General features: G+C 32.5%; 1 protein-coding gene across 1 annotated transcript in view; it reads left to right on the forward strand.

The window, feature by feature from the left end:
• Nucleotides 1-21,430, forward strand: part of LOC139517989 (uncharacterized) — a 43,388-nt gene that overhangs the window by 4,284 nt on the left and 17,674 nt on the right. The window contains exons 5-11 of the mRNA XM_071309577.1: nt 431-506; nt 13,274-13,406; nt 14,427-14,492; nt 15,138-15,261; nt 16,164-16,263; nt 16,530-16,588; nt 17,100-17,164. Coding sequence (XP_071165678.1) covers nt 431-506; nt 13,274-13,406; nt 14,427-14,492; nt 15,138-15,261; nt 16,164-16,263; nt 16,530-16,588; nt 17,100-17,164 — 623 coding nt within the window. The remainder of the gene's footprint in view (nt 1-430; nt 507-13,273; nt 13,407-14,426; nt 14,493-15,137; nt 15,262-16,163; nt 16,264-16,529; nt 16,589-17,099; nt 17,165-21,430) is intronic.

A 21,430-nucleotide genomic window follows, 5' to 3' on the forward strand; every position in this document is an offset into this window, starting at 1 on the left:
TCACATTTAATGAACTGAAGATGAAGTATAGCAATACAAGTACTTTTCTTTTGATGTATGATTATTGTGTACATTTTCATATGTTATTGGATGAATTATGACATTATGATTGGTTTAACACCATCACTTAATGACCCCCTATGGATCCGTATGACTCAGTAGCAAACCATATAACTTATAATGTATACATTTCATTCATGCTAACTGTCTGTTATAGTTGATAGTGATAGTGCTCATTGTAAGGACTCAAATTTTATTTACAACAATTTAATTTCATTTTCTCAATGTTGGACTGGCCTTTCCCAAAAATGATTGAGTCCCTGAACTGGTCTTCCAATATCCTCAGTGAGAACCCTTATATTATCATTGAAATGAATCTTTGTTGGAACACATGTATTACCTAATTATCTATAAAGTGAATATTTTGTAGGAAGAAATGGTTCCATTAAATGACATGTTAGAAGATGAGAGTTGTGATGAAATGGCACCAATGGACAGTAGTACTGGTAAGATGAAGATGTTCAAATATAGGTTTTATTGTAAACATTTAACCTATAAATAAATCAGTAAATTTGTTGTTAAAAAAGGATGTCATAGTATTGCATTATATGTAATATATTGTAATTTATATGGATGTCACTAGACAGTAAGCAAACAACAATCATTTAATTAATTTTAGGAATATTGGAACGCAGAAATAATTCTGTGGGAAACTGATTGATGAGTTAGCAATGTGATATTGAATGAGCACAAATGACCAGACTTGATTTTTACTGAACTATGCATTTTATTGTGGGACTTCTCATTAGATCATTAATTTAAAATTTCACTAACCTTGATTTATAAAGGGGGATAACTCAGATAATATATTTTTGTAATCATCCATAAATTTTGCTATTTTGTAATGTCACAAGAAAACATAATGGAGACCCAATTTTAATACTTCAATTCAGTGACCATTTATCTCCTTTTAAATTTTTGTAACATGTTACTTAGTTTCTGTGGTATTAAAGGACTGATTTTATTTTTGGTCTGAAATTTTATTTTTATAAGTTGCAGGGATCTCAGTGGCCTGTTTGATATTGGCGCCCCGCCATCGTAAAAATATCTTGCGCCATCGTCAAATAACCTGCGCCATCGTTAAATTGTCTTCCACCATCGTTCAAAACTTATTGTTTTTTATAGCCTGACGCCATTTTCTTAGCAATTATAATCAAATGCATGTAATTGCATAACCCTTAGGCTTTTTTATATTATAATTCAATACAGTTCTAACGCCTGAGGGATATCCGGATTAAGATCGCTAATCACTTGTACCTGAGCTTGTACAGGTAGATCAACAAACCAGACAGGAGAATACTATCTGACGATAGACAATTCATTTATCGAATTATTCAACTAATAAAATTGAGAATGGAAATGGGGAATGTGTCAAAGAGACAACAACCCGACCATAGAAAAAACAACAGCAGAAGGTCACTAACAGGTCTTCAATGTAGCGAGACATTCCCTTACCCGGAGGCATCCTTCAGCTGGCCCCTAAACAAATATATACTAGTTCAGTGATAATGAACGCCATACTAATTTCCGAATAAGTTTCAGCAAATGCTTATCATATGATAATTTAGATTAGATAAATAAATTAATAATCCAGTTACAAAGAAAACAGTTTAACAAGTCAAACACGTGCTTTTATTTTGACTTTCGCAATCAGCAATCAGCATCCCCTTTTTAGCTCACCTTGCCCGAAGGGCCAAGTGAGCTTTTCCCATCACTTTGCGTCCGTCGTCTGTCGTCCATCGTCCGTCGTCGTTAACTTTTACAAAAATCTTCTCCTCTGAAACTGCTGGGCCAAATTAAACCAAACTTGGCCACAATCATCATTGGGGTATCTAGTTTAAAAATGTGTGGCGTGACCCCGCCCACCAACCAAGATGGCCGCCATGGCTAAAAATAGAACATAGGGGTAAAATGCAGTTTTTATACGACCGCAAAATTTGAAAAAAATTTCGTCGTATATTGCTATCACGTTGGCGTCGTCGTCTGCATCGTCCGAATACTTTTAGTTTTCGCACTCTAACTTTAGTAAAAGTGAATGGAAATCTATGAAATTTTAACACAAGGTTTATGACCACAAAAGGAAGGTTGGTATTGATTTTGGGAGTTTTGGTCCCAACATTTTAGGAATTAGGGGCCAAAAAGGGCCCAAATAAGCATTTTCTTGGTTTTCGCACTGTAACTTTAGTTTAAGTTAATAGAAATCTATGAAATTTTGACACAAGGTTTATGACTACAAAAGAACGGTTGGGATTGATTTTGGGAGTTTTGGTTTCAACAGTTTAGGAATTAGGGGCCAAAAAAGGGCCCAAATAATCATTATTCTTGGTTTTTCGCACAATAACTTTAGTTTAAGTAAATAGAAATCTATGAAATTTAAACACAATGTTTATGACCATAAAAGGAAGGTTGGTATTGATTTTGGGAGTTTTGGTCCCAACAGAATACAGGGCCCAAATGGTCCAAAATTAAACTTTGTTTGATTTCATCAAAATTGAATAATTGGGGTTCTTTGATATACCAAATCTAACTGTGTATGTAGATTCTTCATTTTTGGTCATGTTTTCAAATTGGTCTACACTAAAGTCCAAAGGGTCCAAAATTAAACTTAGTCTGATTTTAACAAAAATTGTAATCTTGGGGTTCTTTGATATGCTGAATTCAAAAATGTATTTAGATTTTTTATTATGGGCCCAGTTTTCAAGTTGGTCCAAATCAGGATCTAAAATTATTATATTAAGTATTGTGCAATAGCAAGTCTTTTCAATTGCACAGTATTGCGCAATGGCAAGAAATATCTAATTGCACAATATTGTGAAATAGCAAATTTTTTTTTAATTAGAGTTATCTTTTTTTGTCCAGAATAGTAAGCAAGAAATATCTAATTGCAAAATATTGTGCAATAGCAAGATTTTTTTTTAATTGGAGTTATCTTTCTTTGTCCAGAATCAACTTAAATCTTTGTTATATACAATATACAATGTATATTCACTTTTTACTACCAACTGATAAATTAAAATAATCTTTACCATTCAGTGATAACAAGCAGTTTTTTTACATCTTAATATTTTATGATGTATTTAAATGAGTAGTTATTGTTGCAAACTCCATTAGAAATTTTAATTGAGATTAGTTTTGGAATAAGGGAAAGGGGGATGTGATTAAAAAAATTGGGTTCAATTTTTCTCATTTGAAATTTCATAAATAAAAAAGAAAATTTCTTCAAACATTTTTTTGAGAGGATTAATATTCAACAGCATAGTGAATTGCTCTAAGAGAAAACAAAAATTTTAAGTTCATTAGAACACATTCATTCTGTGTCAGAAACCTATGCTGTGTCAACTATTTAATCACAATCCAAATTTAGAGCTGAATCCAGCTTGAATGTTGTGTCCATACTTGCCCCAACCGTTCAGGGTTCAACCTCTGCGGTCGTATAAAGCTACGCCCTGAGGAGCATCTGGTTGGCTTATAACTCAAAAACCAAAGCATTAAGAGCAAATTTGACATGGTGTAAAATTGTTTATCAGGTCAAGATCTATCTGCCCTGAAATTTTCAGATGAATCAGACAACCCGTTGTTGGGTTACTGCCCCTGAATATGTAATTTTAAGGAAATTTTGCTGTTTTTGGTTATTATCTTGAATATTATTATAGATAAAGATAAACTGTAAACAGCAATAATGTTCAGCAAAGTAAGATTTACAAATAAGTCAACATGACCGAAATGGTCAATTGACCCCTTTAGGAGTTATTGCCCTTTATAGTCAATTTTTAACAATTTTTCGTAAATCTTGGTCATCTTTTAGAAAAATCTTCTCCTCTAAAACTACTGGGCAAAATTAAACCAAACATGGCCACAATCATCATTGGGGTATCTAGTTTTAAAAATGTGTGCAGTGACCTGGTCAACCAACCAAGATGGCTGCCATGGCTAAAGATAGAACATGGGGGTAAAATGCAGTTTTTGGCTTATAACTCAAAAACCAAAGCATTTAGAGCAATCTGACATGGGTAAAATTGTTCATCAGGTCAAAATCTATCTGCCCTGAAATTTTCAGATGCATAGGACAACCTGTTGTTGGGTTGCTGCCCCTGAATTGGTAATTTTAAGGAAATTTTACTGTTTTTGGTTATTATCTTGAATATTATTATAAATAAAGATAAACTGTAAACAGCAATAATGTTCAGCAAAGTAAGATTTACAAATAAGTCAACATGACCGAAATGGTCAATGGACCCCTTTAGGAGTTATTGCCCTTTATAGTCAATTTTTAACAATTTTTCGTAAATCTTGGTCATCTTTTAGAAAAATCTTCTCCTCTGAAACTACTGGGTCAAATTAAACCAAACATGGCCACAATCATCATTGGGGTATCTAGTTTAAAAGATGTGTCTGGTGACCTGGTCAACCAACCAAGATGGCCGCCATGGCTAAAAATAGAACATGGGGGTAAAATGCAGTTTTTGGCTTATAACTCAAAAACCAAAGCATTTAGAGCAAATCTGACAGGGGTAAAATTGTTCATCAGGTCAAAATTTATCGGCCCTGAAATTTTCAGATGAATCGGACAACCTGTTGTTGGGTTGCTGCCCCTGAATTGGTAATTTTAAGGAAATTTTACTGTTTTTAGTTATTATCTTGAATATTATTATAGATAGAGATAAACTGTAAACAGCAATAATGTTCAGCAAAGTAAGATTTACAAATAAGTCAACATGACTAAAATGGTCAGTTGACCAGTTTAGGAGTTATTGCCCTTTATAGTCAATTTTTAACCATTTTTCGTAAATCTTAGTAATCTTTTACAAAAATATTCTCCTCTGAAACTACTGGGCCAAATTAATCCAGACTTGGCCACAATCATCATTGGGGTATCTAGTTTAAAAAATGTGTCTGGTGACCAGGCCAACTAACCAAGATGGCCGCCACGCCTAAAAATAGAACATAGGGGTAAAATGCAGTTTTTGGCTTATAACTGAAAAACAAAAGCATTTAGAGCAAATCTGACATGGGTGAAAAATTTTATCAGGTCAAGATCTATCTTCCCTGACATTTTCAAATGGGACAAGATCCCTAATGCGCCTTGAAATGAGGAACTCAAAAGTCACGTGTAAACAAAAATTCTCTGTGTAGTGATATTTGACACTTTTCTATGATAAACAAGTGACTGAGCTTAACCATTTGAGTTAATTTAGAAAGTAGGGGAACACAGAATAAATGTGTAAAATCTATGGCTATGGAGCTATTAAATGTGTTCAAAGTATTAAATTTTCAAAGAACTTTTTGTGTTAAAATGGGATTATTTACCATGAGGAGCCGCATCACAAAAGGATACTCGGGGTTTGCTAATTTACAGAAAAAGTAATCTCACTTCGTACCCCGAAAATTTAACCACATACATGTATGTCAAAATGTCTCAGCTTCGAAACGAGCCATCACACATATCCAAGTTAACGATATGGACTGAGCAACAGAAGAAAACGTTACCATTACGGCCTATGGAAAAACTAATGCGCATCTGTACCCAATTTAGAAGCTCAATTCCAGAAGTTGTCGGACTGATTTATGGATGATTTCACCTGTACACCACCAAAAATGATGGTTAGTATTTTTTTATTTATACCTAGTTATCATAAATGGTTTAAGATAAATATTATTGATAAAGATCAGCAAAAACTCAAGGAAATTTTCGCTTTTAAAATACATTACTGGCACGGGGCTGAACACTTTTTTTAGGCACAATCATAACTTTGTTTACTTCCGAGAGATCCGAAAGGAATTTGTTTGCTACATTGAAAAGGCAAGAAATAACTTTTAAATATTATTAAATTGTAAGTAAACATGACACAATATAGTCTTTGTTATGTAATTATCACTCTGGTCTACAGGAATACCTGATAATCAAAGGAGATAACACACTTCATACGAGTAAAGTGAGATACATCATCGCTTGTGCTTTTAACAAATGATTGACCCCTGGTCAGTAGATATCATAAGCATAAAAAACAGAAAAAACATTTACATGCTTTAAGAAAATCATGAATTATTATTTTTAATACACATGAGCAAAACAAAAGATATTGTCATTTCTCAGCACTGAAAAAGGGGGAGGGTCAAACTTTTTTGAAAACAATATTTCTGCACCTATTCAATTATTAAGCTAGTTAGCTACTACCCATTGCTTCTAATACAAAAGGTTTAAATGAAGGTGGCTAAGCCACAAGGGAGAAGCATTTGTCTTTCTTTGTGATTAAACCTTCAAGAATAAGATTTTTCTCTCTCAATAATACTTATGTATTTAAATCAAATGATAACAAAGCCTGAGTATTTTTTTTGTCTTATTTCAGTTCCAGACGTATCATTATTTTCAACCTGAGATGGCAAACTAGAGGTTTTAAAAAGTCCTGAATAACTGGTAAGCATTTTGTTTTATTAGGCAAGCTCTAAATTGTTTTTTATGATATTTATGCAATTGAAATTACAGTCGGTATGTTAAAAATATGCTAATATGAAAACTGTTGCTATGGTCTTGGTATTAAATGAAAAAGCTTAGTTACAGATCGTTACGACTCAATATTTCGAGTTAAATCTTGCGGCAACTGTTTCTCATGTAACACTGCAAACTATATTTAGCACTACTTTGATCTGTCGTTATTTAATGACGCCATTATACATGTGATGTCACAATGTTTCCGTTAAGACCTCTTGTGGATTTCTCACTGATAAAAGGTTTTCACTGAAATACATGTAAAAAACATTTTTTTCTCAAATAGAATTATGTGAAAGGACAAGTTTTGAAAATTTGCACTATATTGTACTCTAATTATATGATATGGATGATTTCCAAGTAGTTTAGAGTGGTTTTAACAGTATTAAATACCAGATTTCCACTAGTAAGAATAATTATTTTGGTGTTGTTTTTTTTATACAACCTTCATTTTTGCATAATTTCTCTGTCAAAATGCACTTTAAGGCACAAGGAAATTTTGTAGAATGCTTTAACAGGGTCTGTGTATTGTAATAAGAGGTTATAATCAGAAGTTTTGTCCTTGCTTTGACTAGTGAAGGTATTCTGGAAGAAATTACTTATACATACTCATTGTATTCAAAATAAATGAATATAGCGACGAAAATGTCATTGCCTTATAGTGCTAAAACAACTTTATTTTTTTTCAGAAATGGACAAAAATACACAGATTTATTCAGAATGTTATACTGATGAAGATCACATAAAAATATTTGGAAAAATCAGAAGTATGGATTTCAATATGGAACAAGATCCCTAATGCGCCTTGAAATGAGGAACTCAAAAGTCACGTGTAAACAAAAATTCTCTGTGTAGTGATATTTGACACTTTTCTATGATAAACAAGTGACTGAGCTTAACCATTTGAGTTAATTTAGAAAGTAGGGGAACACAGAATAAATGTGTAAAATCTATGGCTATGGAGCTATTAAATGTGTTCAAAGTATTAAATTTTCAAAGAACTTTTTGTGTTAAAAATGGGATTATTTACCATGAGGAGCCGCATCACAAAAGGATACTCAGGGTTTGCTAATTTACGGAAAAAGTAATCTCACTTCGTACCCCGAAAATTTAACCACATATGTAAAAATGTCTCAGCTTCGAAACGAGCCATCACACATATCCAAGTTAACGATATGGACTGAGCAACAGAAGAAAACGTTATCATTATGGCCTATGGAAAAACTAATGCGCATCTGTACCCAAATGAATCAGACAACCTGTTGTTGGGTTGCTGCCCCTGAATTGGTAATTTTAAGGAAATTTTACTGTTTTTGGTTATTATCTTGAATATTATTATAAATAAAGATAAACTGTAAACAGCAATAATGTTCAGCAAAGAAAGATTTACAAATAAGTCAACATGACCGAAATGGTCAATTGACCCCTTTAGGAGTTATTGCCCTTTATATAGTCATTTTTTTTAACAATTTTCAAAAATTTGTAAAATTTTACTAACATTTTCCACTGTAACTACTGGGTCAAGTTCATTATAGATAGAGATAATTGTAAGCAGCAAGAATGTTCAGTAAAGTAAGATCTACAAACACATCACCATCACCAAACCACAATTTTGTCTTGAATCCATCTGTGTCCTTTGTTTAGTATTCACATAGACCAAGGTGAGTGACACAGGCTCTTTAGAGCCTCTAGTTTAGCTCACCTGGCCCAAAGGGCCAAGTGAGCTTTTCTCATCACTTGGCGTCCGTCGTCGTCCGTCGTTAACTTTTACATAAATCTTCTCCTCTGAAACTACTGGGCCAAATTAAACCAAACTTGGCCACAATCATCATTGGGGTATCTAGTTCAAAAATTGTGTCCGGTGAGCCGGTCAACCAACCAAGATGGCCGCCATGGCTAAAAATAGAACATAGGGGGTAAAATGCAGTTTTTGGCTTAAAACTCAGAAACCAAAGCATTTAAAGCAAAATCTATCTGCCCTGAAAATTTCAGATGAATCGGTCAACCCATTGTTGGGTTGCTGCCCCCTGAATTGGTAATTTTAAGGAAATTTTGCTGTTTTTGGTTATTATCTTGAATAATATTATAGATAGAGATAAACAGTGAACAGCCATTATGTTCAGCAAAGTAAGATTTACAAATAAGTCAACTCGACTGAAATTGTCAGTTGACCCCTGTAGGAGTTATTGCCCTTTATAGTCAATTTTTAACCATTTTTAGCTCACCTGGCCCGAAGGGCCAAGTGAGCTTTTCTCATCACTTGGCGTCCGTCGTCCGTCGTCTGTCGTCGTCCGGCGTCGTTAACTTTTACAAAAATCTTCTCCTCTGAAACTATTGGGCCAAATTTAACCAAACTTGGCCACAATCATCATTGGGGTATCTAGTTTAAAAAATGTGTCCGATGACCCGGTCAATCAACCAAGATGGCCGCCACAGCTAAAAATAGAACATAGGGGTAAAATGCAGTTTTTGGCTTATAACTCAAAAACCAAAGCATTAAGAGCAAAACTGACGGAGTAAAATTGTTCATCAGGTCAAGATCTATCTGCCCTGAAATTTTCAGATGAATCGGACAACCCGTTGTTGGGTTGCTACCCCTGAATTGGTAATTTTAAGGCAATTTTGCTGTTTTTGGTTATAATCTTGAATGTTATTATAGATAGAGATAAACAGTGAACTGCAATAATGTTCAGCAAAGTAAGATTTACAAATAAGTCAACGCGACCAATATGGTCAGTTGACCCCTGTAGGAGTTGTTGCCCTTTATAGTAAATTTTTTACATTTTTCATAAATTTTTGTAGATGTTTAGAAAATATTTTCCACTGTAATAATTGTAGCAACAAGAATATTCGGTAAAGTAAGATCTATAAACACATCACCATCATCAAAACACAATTTTGTTATGAATTTATCTGTGTCCATTGTTTAATATGCACATAGACCAAGGTGAGCGACACAGGCTCTTGAGAGCCTCTAGTTAAGAAGTCCAAAATAAGACGTACAACATTAATATTATTTCATCGCAAATAGCTCGAGCACTACTGTAACGATAATATAAAATTACTTTAAAATTAAAAACCATAAACTAAAATATTTACTGTGAAGAAATATCGTATTTGAATTTGAATTCATTTCGTTGTTTACAATCAAATTGATACATCCGCGTTTCCGGTTTATATTGCATGTTGCATAGCATCAATTTGCTAGATAAAGTCATTAAAAACCTACTCATTTGTCAACGTTTTGTTTACAAATCTTTTCAACCGTTTACATAACCCGTACGAATCGTTTTGTTGTTGCTGCAAATTAGCCATACAGGTAATTGGTTTATGACCTCTGAATTTGACAGTTTCCGTGAAAAAAATATAGCAGGAAAACTACATGGGGACCTTCATGACAGCATTTGGTCATTTTCGACTAAGGGGGGACCATGAAGGCTTGGCATTTGAATGGTTACAAACGGCAATTAATGAAAATATTGATACTTCTAAGTTTTATAATGAAAATTCAAATAAATCAGTATAATTTAAATAAGCAATGAATTAGCATGTTCACCATTCCTTACATGGAGGGATGAAATAATTTCGATCATGCTACACTGTACAGCGTAGACACGGTTTGTAAAGGTGAAAGTTCCTCCATTAGGAAAATGTTTCGTCATGTAATAATTAAGATGTTGGCTTGTCATGTTTTGGAATTTTTGTTAGATTTTAGAAATCCTCTGGTTCTATCCATTTGAATGCCTTAAAAAAAATTGCCCATTGACCCCCATCTTTTTCTTTTTATAAATCTTTAACCTGTATAATTATAAGCCATTGTAAAAGTCTTATAAAATTTTATTTATTAGCTCACCTGTCCCGAAGGGACAAGTGAGCTTATGCCATCACTTGGCGTCTGTCGTCGTCCGTCGTCTGTCGTTGTCTGTCGTCGTAAACTATTTCAAGAATCTTCTCCTCTGAAACTACTGGGCCAAATACTTTCAAACTTTAACTGAATGTTCCTTAGGGTATCTTATTTATAAATTGTATCCGAAGTTTTGATCTATCAACAAACATGGTCGCCATTGCTAAAAATAGAACATAGGGGTCAAATGCAGTTTTTGGCTTATAACTCAAAAACCAAAGCATTTAGAGCAAATCTGACATGGGGTAATATTGTTTATCAGGTCAAGATCTATCTGCCCTGAAATTTTCAGATGAATCAGACCACCCGTTGTTGGGTTGCTGCCCCTGAATTGGTAATTTTAAGGAAATTTTGCTGTTTTTGGTTATTATCTTGAATATTATTATAGATAGAGATAAACTGTAAACAGGAATAATGTTCAGCAAAGTAAGATTTACAAATAAGTCACCATGACGGAAATGGTCAGTTGACCCCTTTAGGAGTTATTGCCCTTTATAGTCAATTTTTAACCATTTTTCGTAAATCTTAGTAATCTTTTACAAAAATCTTATCCTCTGAAACTACTGGGCCAAATACTTCCAAACTTTAATTGAATGTTCGTTAGGGTATCTAGTTTGTAAATTGTATCCGAAGTTATGATCTATCAACAAACATGGTCGCCATTGCTAAAAATAGAACATAGGGGTCAAATGCAGTTTTTGGCTTATAACTCAAAAACCAAAGCATTTAGAGCAAATCTGACGTGGGTAATATTGTTTATCAGGTCAAGATCTATCTGCCCTGAAATTTTCAGATGAATCAGACAACCTGTTGTTGGGTTGCTGCCCCTGAATTGGTAATTTTAAGGAAATTTTTCTGTTTTTGGTTATTATCTTGAATATTATTATAGATAGAGATAAACTGTAAACAGGAATAATGTTCAGCAAAGTAAGATTTACAAATAAGTCAACATGACGGAAATGGTCAGTTGACCCCTTTAGGAGTTATTGCCCTTTATAGTCAATTTTTAACCATTTTTCTTAATCTTAGTAATCTTTTACAAAAATCTTCTCCTCTGAAACTACTGGGCCAAATACTTCCAAACTTTAACTGAATGTTCCTTAGGGTATCTAGTTTGTAAATTGTATCAGAAGTTGTGATCTATCAACAAACATGGTCGCCATTGCTAAAAATAGAACATAGGGGTCAAATGCAGTTTTTGGCTTATAACTAAAAAACCAAAGCATTTAGAGCAAATCTGACATGGGATGATATTGTTTATCAGGTCAAGATCTATCTGCCCTGAAATTTTCAGATGAATCAGACAACCTGTTGTTGGGTTACTGCCCCTGAATTGGTAATTTTAAAGAAATTTTTCTGTTTTTGGTTATTATCTTGAATATTATTATAGATAGAGATAAACTGTAAACAGCAATAATGTTCAGCAAAGTAAGATTTACAAATAAGTCAACATGACGGAAATGAACAGTTGACCCCTTTAGGAGTTATAGCCCTTTATAGTCAATTTTTAACCATTTTTCATAAATCTTAGTAATCTTTTACAAAAATCTTCTCCTCTGAAACTACTGGGCCAAATACTTCCAAACTTTAACTGAATGTTCCTTAGGGTATCTAGTTTGTAAATTGTATCCGAAGTTATGATCTATCAACAAACATGGTCGCCATTGCTAAAAATAGAACATAGGGGTCAAATGCAGTTTTTGGCTTATAACTCAAAAACCAAAGCATTTAGAGCAAATCTGACGTGGGTAATATTGTTTATCAGGTCAAGATCTATCTGCCCTGAAATTTTCAGATGAATCAGACAACCTGTTGTTGGGTTGCTGCCCCTGAATTGATAATTTTAAGGAAATTTTGCTGTTTTTGGTTATTATCTTGAATATTATTATAGACAGAAATAAACTGTAAACAGCAATAATGTTCAGCAAAGTAAGATCTTCAATTAAGTCAATTTGACCAAAATTGTCAATTGACCCCTTAAGGAGTTATTGCCCTTTAAAGACTTTTTTCACAATTTGTTCATCATGTTGACTTACTTTAAAAAATCTTCTCCTTTGAAACTGCTGTATCAATTTCAGCCAAACTTAGGCTAAATGAGTTTCAGAGTATCTAGTATAAATTTTATATTTTATTTCCTTGTATGTCAAGAAACATAGCTCCTATGGCTAAAATAGAACATAGGAGAAATTGATTATTTTTTTTTTGCTTTTGAAGAAAATAGGACGATCCAAAAAACATTTAAATAAATTGAAAAGCCAAAATAATCATTGATGAGAGATTTAACCAAAAGAATTAAGGTGAGCGATTCAGGCTCTTGAGAGCCTCTTGTTTTTTAATAGTTTTTGAGAACTTTAACTTGTCAATAATAAAGCTATGAAAAATCAAGGGAGAACATTTTCCCGCCAAAATTTCAATGGCTGATATCTCGAAAACAAGCACATTGACCTCTATATTTTTTTTGCTTTTTTAATTCCTTAATTAATCCCCTATCAATGTATACTAGTGTTATGGAAATTATTTATTTTGAAACTGAGTAGCGAACTGCCTTAAGTGGTTACATACTTTGCATGTCACTGCATACAGAATCTTGTTTTCATTTTATTTTCTGAAAACATCAATTGGCACATTAATCTCTATTCTGTAAACTCCATCAAGACCCTTGTGATATAGCTGCCATTGGTGTAAAAAAAATCATTTTTCTATGCTTCCTTAAATCTTAAATTAAGGATATTTGACATTTTAACTTAATTTCCTTAGCAGTTGTAAAATTTTCGTTTATTCTTCATCTTAACAAAAATAATACAATTTGAAATATTTTTCAGGTCCTGTACTGGCAGGTCATGTGATCATACCTAAAGGTCAAGAAATAGAATCACCCAGTCTGTATACATTAGGAAGTTTATTTTTAGGATGTGGATTTAAACAATGTTTTGAAATTATACTGTTTTTACAATTGTAAGTTGATTTTATTACTTCTTAAAATGTATGTCAGAAAACATTAAGCCATAATTTCCTCATAAATATTAATTTTATGAAAAAATAAAGACGAATAATTTGAAACACAAACTTTGACATTTATGAAAACAATTATTCTTAAAATGTATGGTCAGAAAACAATAAGCATTAAAAAAATAAAAAAAGAATAATTTAAAACACAAACTTTGCCATTAATGAAAACAATTATTCAAGAATTCCTTGTTATTAACTTAAAGACTGTTTGAAAGAATTAGTTCAACTTTATTCCACAAATTAAAAACGAAAAGCTGATGCAGAATAAAATATCTTGTTTTTAGGAGTAAAAATCATTTTTGTAAAAATCTTCACTAATCATTGCAAATGCTGAAATCATCATTATGTTTTTAAACAGACAGTTTTCATTCCTATGGGAACCAAATGTACTTTTCTTCTTGCCTTGTTCCTTTATTTCAATTAGACTGACTTCTAACAAATGATTCTAAGAAAGCATAAAATAGTTATCATTTTCCTTTCTCTTCCCATCCTGCTATATAGATAATGCTGATACCTTAATGCTAAATGACTGTTGACTGCATCTATCCCAAGCAACTTGAAATAATTGATACCACAAATCATTTCAAAGCTGTTTCATCTAAGGCTTTTATCTATAATTTGTACAGTAAGGGTCTAATAAAGTAGATGTGGTGTGATTACCAATGAGACAACTCCATCCAAGTCACAATGTATAAAAAGTAAACAATTTTAAAAGGTCAAAGTACAGTCTTCAGAACGGAGCATTGGCTAACACAAAACAGCAAGCTATAAAGGGCCCAAAAATGACTTAGTATAAAACAGGAAAACCAGCTTTCCAATCTATACATGTTATATAAAAAACGAGAAAGGAGAAACACTTATGAACTGCACAAACAAATGACAACAACTGAACAACAGGCACCTGCCTGAAGACTGATGCATAAATATGTAGTGGATTTGATTGTTTTCCTACTATTTCCTTTTCAGTGTTGGGTTTTTGATAAGTTATGCTCTAGCTGGTAGTGAGGCGTATGCACAAGTTATTGGAGTGGAGTAAGTACTGCTATAGAATAAACTGTCTGAGTGTGAGTTATGTTTTAAGTATTCATAGTTTGTACTTTTTGTTACAGAAAGCATTTTGTATCTGTATTACTGGACATTACAGCATGGATTGTAACCGATAGCTAGTTCTATTGTTGATTTGAATATTTGTTTAATAGTGCTTTTAAAAGATGTTAGCGGCTAGTTTAGAGCGTTAAATTGGAACTTCTCTTAAATAAACACCAGATATAACTAGTTTAAGTTTATATAAATAATAATTGACTTGCATAAAAGTTTTATGAAATGTTTATTATCTAAGCTTAGTTAATTTATCTTTTTTTTTACTAAACTTATAGCTAACTCTCAGAGACTAAAGAATATGTAGGGAACTAATAAAGGTACCATAATTAATAGGTACTTGCACAATTTGATAACTTGCTAAAATATTTGCAAAATATAATAATTTGATTTATAATTTCTAGCTGAATTTTATATTATAATGATTTATTATTTCATATTTCATTTTTTGTGAAATTTGAATATTTTTTAAAGAGAACAATGTGTCATTTATGTGTATAATATAGAAAGCTGTTGTCTACTTATATATATTATTTATTTATTTTTCAGTAATTTGATAAGGTATTCTTGTTATTTCAGCTTCCGTTATGTTATACCTTTGTTTGTTTGGATTTGTACATTTGCTGTTGTTTTTGCTCTGCAGTTAGTACAGCCAGTTGTTTCAGTTTTAACTTTCTTTAAAGGATCACTTTTATTAGGCACTGTAAGTTGATAATATATTTGTTATCCAGCATGGATCTATGTGATCACTCCAGATTTTAGGATGGTGCATAATACTGATTTAAGGGCATTTAGTGAATATAATTAAGTGTTTTATGACTTGCAGAAGTTTAAACAATATTTTAATGACCTTCACAAACTTTTGACATTTAGTTTGCCCTTAAATTAAGATAAGAAAGGTCAAATAGCTACTTAATTTGGAATAAACACTTGCATATACTTCCTTTGCTAATTAAGATAAAGAGTATTATTCCTATTTATGAATAAATGTAAAAAAGTTAAAATTATCAAATACAAGCATTACAAAAATATTGTTAACATTTAGAGTTTTCTATGTGGGAAATTATAAAGGTACACTTTCATAATAAGTTGTACAACACCTTCCTTTGAAGAACTTTTTCCCTCTTTTATGAAATTATAAAGGTACACTTTCATAATAAGTTGTACAACACTTTCCTTTGAAAAACTTTTTCCCTCTTTTAGGAAATTATAAAGGTACACTTTCATAATAAGTTGTACAACACCTTCCTTTGAAGAACTTTTTTCCCATCAATATTAAAATCATTAAATTGATTAATGTTTTTAAAAAGAAATGTGAAAATCAGTATATCATCTTAAATAGATATTTAAAAAAAGTATGCATTAATATTGATAAAGAATCCATCTATTGAAAAAAGAAAAAAAAAGAGTGTATAGTATGATCATGGAAATGAAATAACACTGAAACCATTTAGGTATTTCTTTGTATCATCACCATAAAACTTTAAAAAGTTTAGAAAGAATATGTGAAATAGTAACTATTTATTCAACAAAGTAACATCTTTTAATGTAATTTTGACCTCTCTCATTTTTTGTAAACATAATATGTTATTTAGATAATTTCAGGTGATAATTACATTTATTGTTGGATCAGAAGTAAACCGAGAAATCCTCGATGATTTTCAAGCCACTGGAGAACCGTTCCTCATGGGAACTGTAGCTTTAGGTATTTTCTATAGAGTATCTACTATAGACTAAGGGCAACTAAGGATACAGTGAATGTACATATATTGAACGCTTGTAAAACCTACTTTGTATCAAATTGGGCAATGATAAAATCATCAATTTACAGTACATACAAATTAAAGTAACAAATTCATTCTTTCTTCTTTTGTTTAGTGTAGCAGATATTATATGTCTGATAAGTTCCTTTAATTATTGAAAGTATGAATACATGTTAATTATAGTTAATTATTGTTTTATGCTTTCTAGGTGGTGTTATAAACACAATGCCATTAATGTATACAAAAGTCAAACCAGATGCAAAACAGGTAATAGTTTTGGCATTGTGACATTTAGGGATCATATGACATGTAAGGATCACTTCTGCTATGGGTTTACACAATTCCTTCAAACCAAACAGTCATATTCTTATAGGACAATGATATTTTAATTTTAAATTATTTTAGACCTGAATAAGTTTTTCCTTAACTGAACTATATTTTATGTAGAGTCTATAGATGACACATGTATTCCATATGCATGGAAAACTAACACCTTTTAAGACTTCTGGATTTGTTTTTAGATATTTGCACTTTAGATCAACTCAGTATCTTAATTTTAATTGTTTAGTGACTTCAATGTCTATATAGGAATTTCTTACAGATTCTTAAATATTTCAGTGAAAGTGTTAAAATTCAGGATGGATAGATATTTGCAATAAACCTATTTCAGTGGTAATATTTTCTTTTGATTCATACCCTTCCTGAAGAAAGATTAAAAAATGCCTTTGAATTGCAATAAATATTTTCTTAACATTTATCAATTTCCTTTTAATTTCAGATAAAGAACTTCCGTCTGTCTGTGATATTAGGCCTTCTGACATGTATGGTGCTCAATGTTTTATGGTAAGTGTTAAAATCTGTTTCATAGTGACCTATAATGATACTAGGCCTTCTGACATGTATGGTGCTCAATGTTTTATGGTAAGTGTTAAAATCTGTTTCATAGTGACCTATAATGATATTAGGCCTTCTGACATGTATGGTGCTCAATGTTTTATGGTAAGTGGTAAAATCTGTTTCATAGTGACCTATAATGATATTAGGCCTTCTGACATGTATGGTGCTCAATGTTTTATGGTAAGTGTTAAAATCTGGTTCATAGTGACTTATAATGATATTAGGCCTTCTGACATGTATGGTGCTCAATGTTTTATGGTACTAGTAAGTGGTAAAATCTGGTTCATAGTGACCTATAATGATATTAGGCCTTCTGACATGTATGGTGCTCAATGTTTTATGGTACTAGTAAGTGGTAAAATCTGGTTCATAGTGACCTATAATGATATTAGGCCTTCTGACATGTATGGTGCTCAATGTTTTATGGTACTAGTAAGTGGTAAAATCTGGTTCATAGTGACCTATAATGATATTAGGCCTTCTGACATGTATGGTGCTCAATGTTTTATGGTAAGTTGTAAAATCTGTTTCATAGTGACCTATAATGATATTAGGCCTTCTGACATGTATGGTGCTCAATGTTTTATGGTAAGTGTTAAAATCTGTTTCATAGTGACCTATAATGATATTAGGCCTTCTGACATGTATGGTGCTCAATGTTTTATGGTACTAGTAAGTGGTAAAATCTGGTTCATAGTGACCTATAATGATATTAGGCCTTCTGACATGTATGGTGCTCAATGTTTTATGGTACTAGTAAGTGGTAAAATCTGTTTCATAGTGACCTATAATGATATTAGGCCTTCTGACATGTATGGTGCTCAATGTTTTATGGTACTAGTAAGTGGTAAAATCTGTTTCATAGTGACCTATAATGATATTAGGCCTTCTGACATCTCTGGTGCTCAATGTTTTATAGTAAGTGTTAAAATCTGTTTCATAGTGACCTATAATGATATTAGGCCTTCTGACATGTATGGTGCTCAATGTTTTATGGTAAGTGGTAAAATCTGGTTCATAGTGACCTATAATGATATTAGGCCTTCTGACATGTATGGTGCTCAATGGTTTATGGTAAGTTGTAAAATCTGGTTCATAGTGACCTATAATGATATTAGGCCTTCTGACATGTATGGTGCTCAATGTTTTATGGTAAGTGGTAAAATCTGGTTCATAGTGACCTATAATGATATTAGGCCTTCTGACATGTATGGTGCTCAATGTTTTATGGTAAGTGGTAAAATCTGGTTCATAGTGACCTATAATGATATTAGGCCTTCTGACATGTATGGTGCTCAATGTTTTATGGTAAGTGTTAAAATCTGGTTCATAGTGACCTATAATGATATTAGGCCTTCTGACATGTATGGTGCACAATGTTTTATAGTAAGTGTTAAAATCTGGTTCATAGTGACTTATAATGATATTAGGCCTTCTGACATGTATGGTGCTCAATGTTTTATGGTAAGTTGTAAAATCTGTTTCATAGTGACCTATAATGATATTAGGCCTTCTGACATGTATGGTGCTCAATGTTTTATGGTAAGTGTTAAAATCTGTTTCATAGTGACCTATAATGATATTAGGCCTTCTGACATGTATGGTGCTCAATGTTTTATGGTAAGTGTTAAAATCTGGTTCATTGTGACCTATAATGATATTAGGCCTTCTGACATGTATGGTGCTCAATGTTTTATGGTAAGTGGTAAAATCTGGTTCATAGTGACCTATAATGATATTAGGCCTTCTGACATGTATGGTGCTCAATGTTTTATGGTAAGTGTTAAAATCTGTTTCATAGTGACCTATAATGATATTAGGCCTTCTGACATGTATGGTGCTCAATGTTTTATGGTAAGTGGTAAAATCTGGTTCATAGTGACCTATAATGATATTAGGCCTTCTGACATGTATGGTGCTCAATGTTTTATGGTAAGTGGTAAAATCTGGTTCATAGTGACCTATAATGATATTAGGCCTTCTGACATGTATGGTGCTCAATGTTTTATGGTAAGTGGTAAAATCTGGTTCATAGTGACCTATAATGATATTAGGCCTTCTGACATGTATGGTGCTCAATGTTTTATGGTAAGTGTTAAAATCTGGTTCATAGTGACCTATAATGATATTAGGCCTTCTGACATGTATGGTGCTCAATGTTTTATAGTAAGTGTTAAAATCTGGTTCATAGTGACTTATAATGATATTAGGCCTTCTGACATGTATGGTGCTCAATGTTTTATGGTAAGTTGTAAAATCTGTTTCATAGTGACCTATAATGATATTAGGCCTTCTGACATGTATGGTGCTCAATGTTTTATGGTAAGTGTTAAAATCTGTTTCATAGTGACCTATAATGATATTAGGCCTTCTGACATGTATGGTGCTCAATGTTTTATGGTAAGTGTTAAAATCTGGTTCATTGTGACCTATAATGATATTAGGCCTTCTGACATGTATGGTGCTCAATGTTTTATGGTAAGTGGTAAAATCTGTTTCATAGTGACCTATAATGATATTAGGCCTTCTGACATGTATGGTGCTCAATGTTTTATGGTAAGTGTTAAAATCTGGTTCATAGTGACCTATAATGATATTAGGCCTTCTGACATGTATGGTGCTCAATGTTTTATGGTAAGTTGTAAAATCTGTTTCATAGTGACCTATAATGATATTAGGCCTTCTGACATGTATGGTGCTCAATGTTTTATGGTACTAGTAAGTGGTAAAATCTGGTTCATAGTGACCTATAATGATATTAGGCCTTCTGACATGTATGGTGCTCAATGTTTTATGGTACTAGTAAGTGGTAAAATCTGGTTCATAGTGACCTATAATGATATTAGGCCTTCTGACATGTATGGTGCTCAATGTTTTATGGTAAGTTGTAAAATCTGTTTCATAGTGACCTATAATGATATTAGGCCTTCTGACATGTATGGTGCTCAATGTTTTATGGTAAGTGTTAAAATCTGTTTCATAGTGACCTATAATGATATTAGGCCTTCTGACATGTATGGTGCTCAATGTTTTATGGTACTAGTAAGTGGTAAAATCTGGTTCATAGTGACCTATAATGATATTAGGCCTTCTGACATGTATGGTGCTCAATGTTTTATGGTACTAGTAAGTGGTAAAATCTGGTTCATAGTGACCTATAATGATATTAGGCCTTCTGACATGTATGGTGCTCAATGTTTTATGGTACTAGTAAGTGGTAAAATCTGTTTCATAGTGACCTATAATGATATTAGGCCTTCTGACATGTATGGTGCTCAATGGTTTATGGTAAGTGGTAAAATCTGGTTCATAGTGACCTATAATGATATTAGGCCTTCTGACATGTATGGTGCTCAATGTTTTATGGTAAGTTGTAAAATCTGGTTCATAGTGACCTATAATGATATTAGGCCTTCTGACATGTATGGTGCTCAATGTTTTATGGTAAGTTGTAAAATCTGTTTCATAGTGACCTATAATGATATTAGGCCTTCTGACATGTATGGTGCTCAATGTTTTATGGTAAGTGTTAAAATCTGTTTCATAGTGACCTATAATGATATTAGGCCTTCTGACATGTATGGTGCTCAATGTTTTATGGTAAGTGTTAAAATCTGGTTCATTGTGACCTATAATGATATTAGGCCTTCTGACATGTATGGTGCTCAATGTTTTATGGTAAGTGGTAAAATCTGTTTCATAGTGACCTATAATGATATTAGGCCTTCTGACATGTATGGTGCTCAATGTTTTATGGTAAGTTGTAAAATCTGGTTCATAGTGACCTATAATGATATTAGGCCTTCTGACATGTATGGTGCTCAATGTTTTATGGTAAGTGGTAAAATCTGGTTCATAGTGACCTATAATGATATTAGGCCTTCTGACATGTATGGTGCTCAATGTTTTATGGTAAGTGGTAAAATCTGGTTCATAGTGACCTATAATGATATTAGGCCTTCTGACATGTATGGTGCTCAATGTTTTATGGTAAGTGTTAAAATCTGGTTCATAGTGACCTATAATGATATTAGGCCTTCTGACATGTATGGTGCTCAATGTTTTATAGTAAGTGTTAAAATCTGGTTCATAGTGACTTATAATGATATTAGGCCTTCTGACATGTATGGTGCTCAATGTTTTATGGTAAGTTGTAAAATCTGGTTCATAGTGACCTATAATGATATTAGGCCTTCTGACATGTATGGTGCT

This window comes from Mytilus edulis, chromosome 3, assembly GCF_963676685.1.
Source record: "Mytilus edulis chromosome 3, xbMytEdul2.2, whole genome shotgun sequence".
NCBI classification, from domain to species: domain Eukaryota; kingdom Metazoa; phylum Mollusca; class Bivalvia; order Mytilida; family Mytilidae; genus Mytilus; species Mytilus edulis.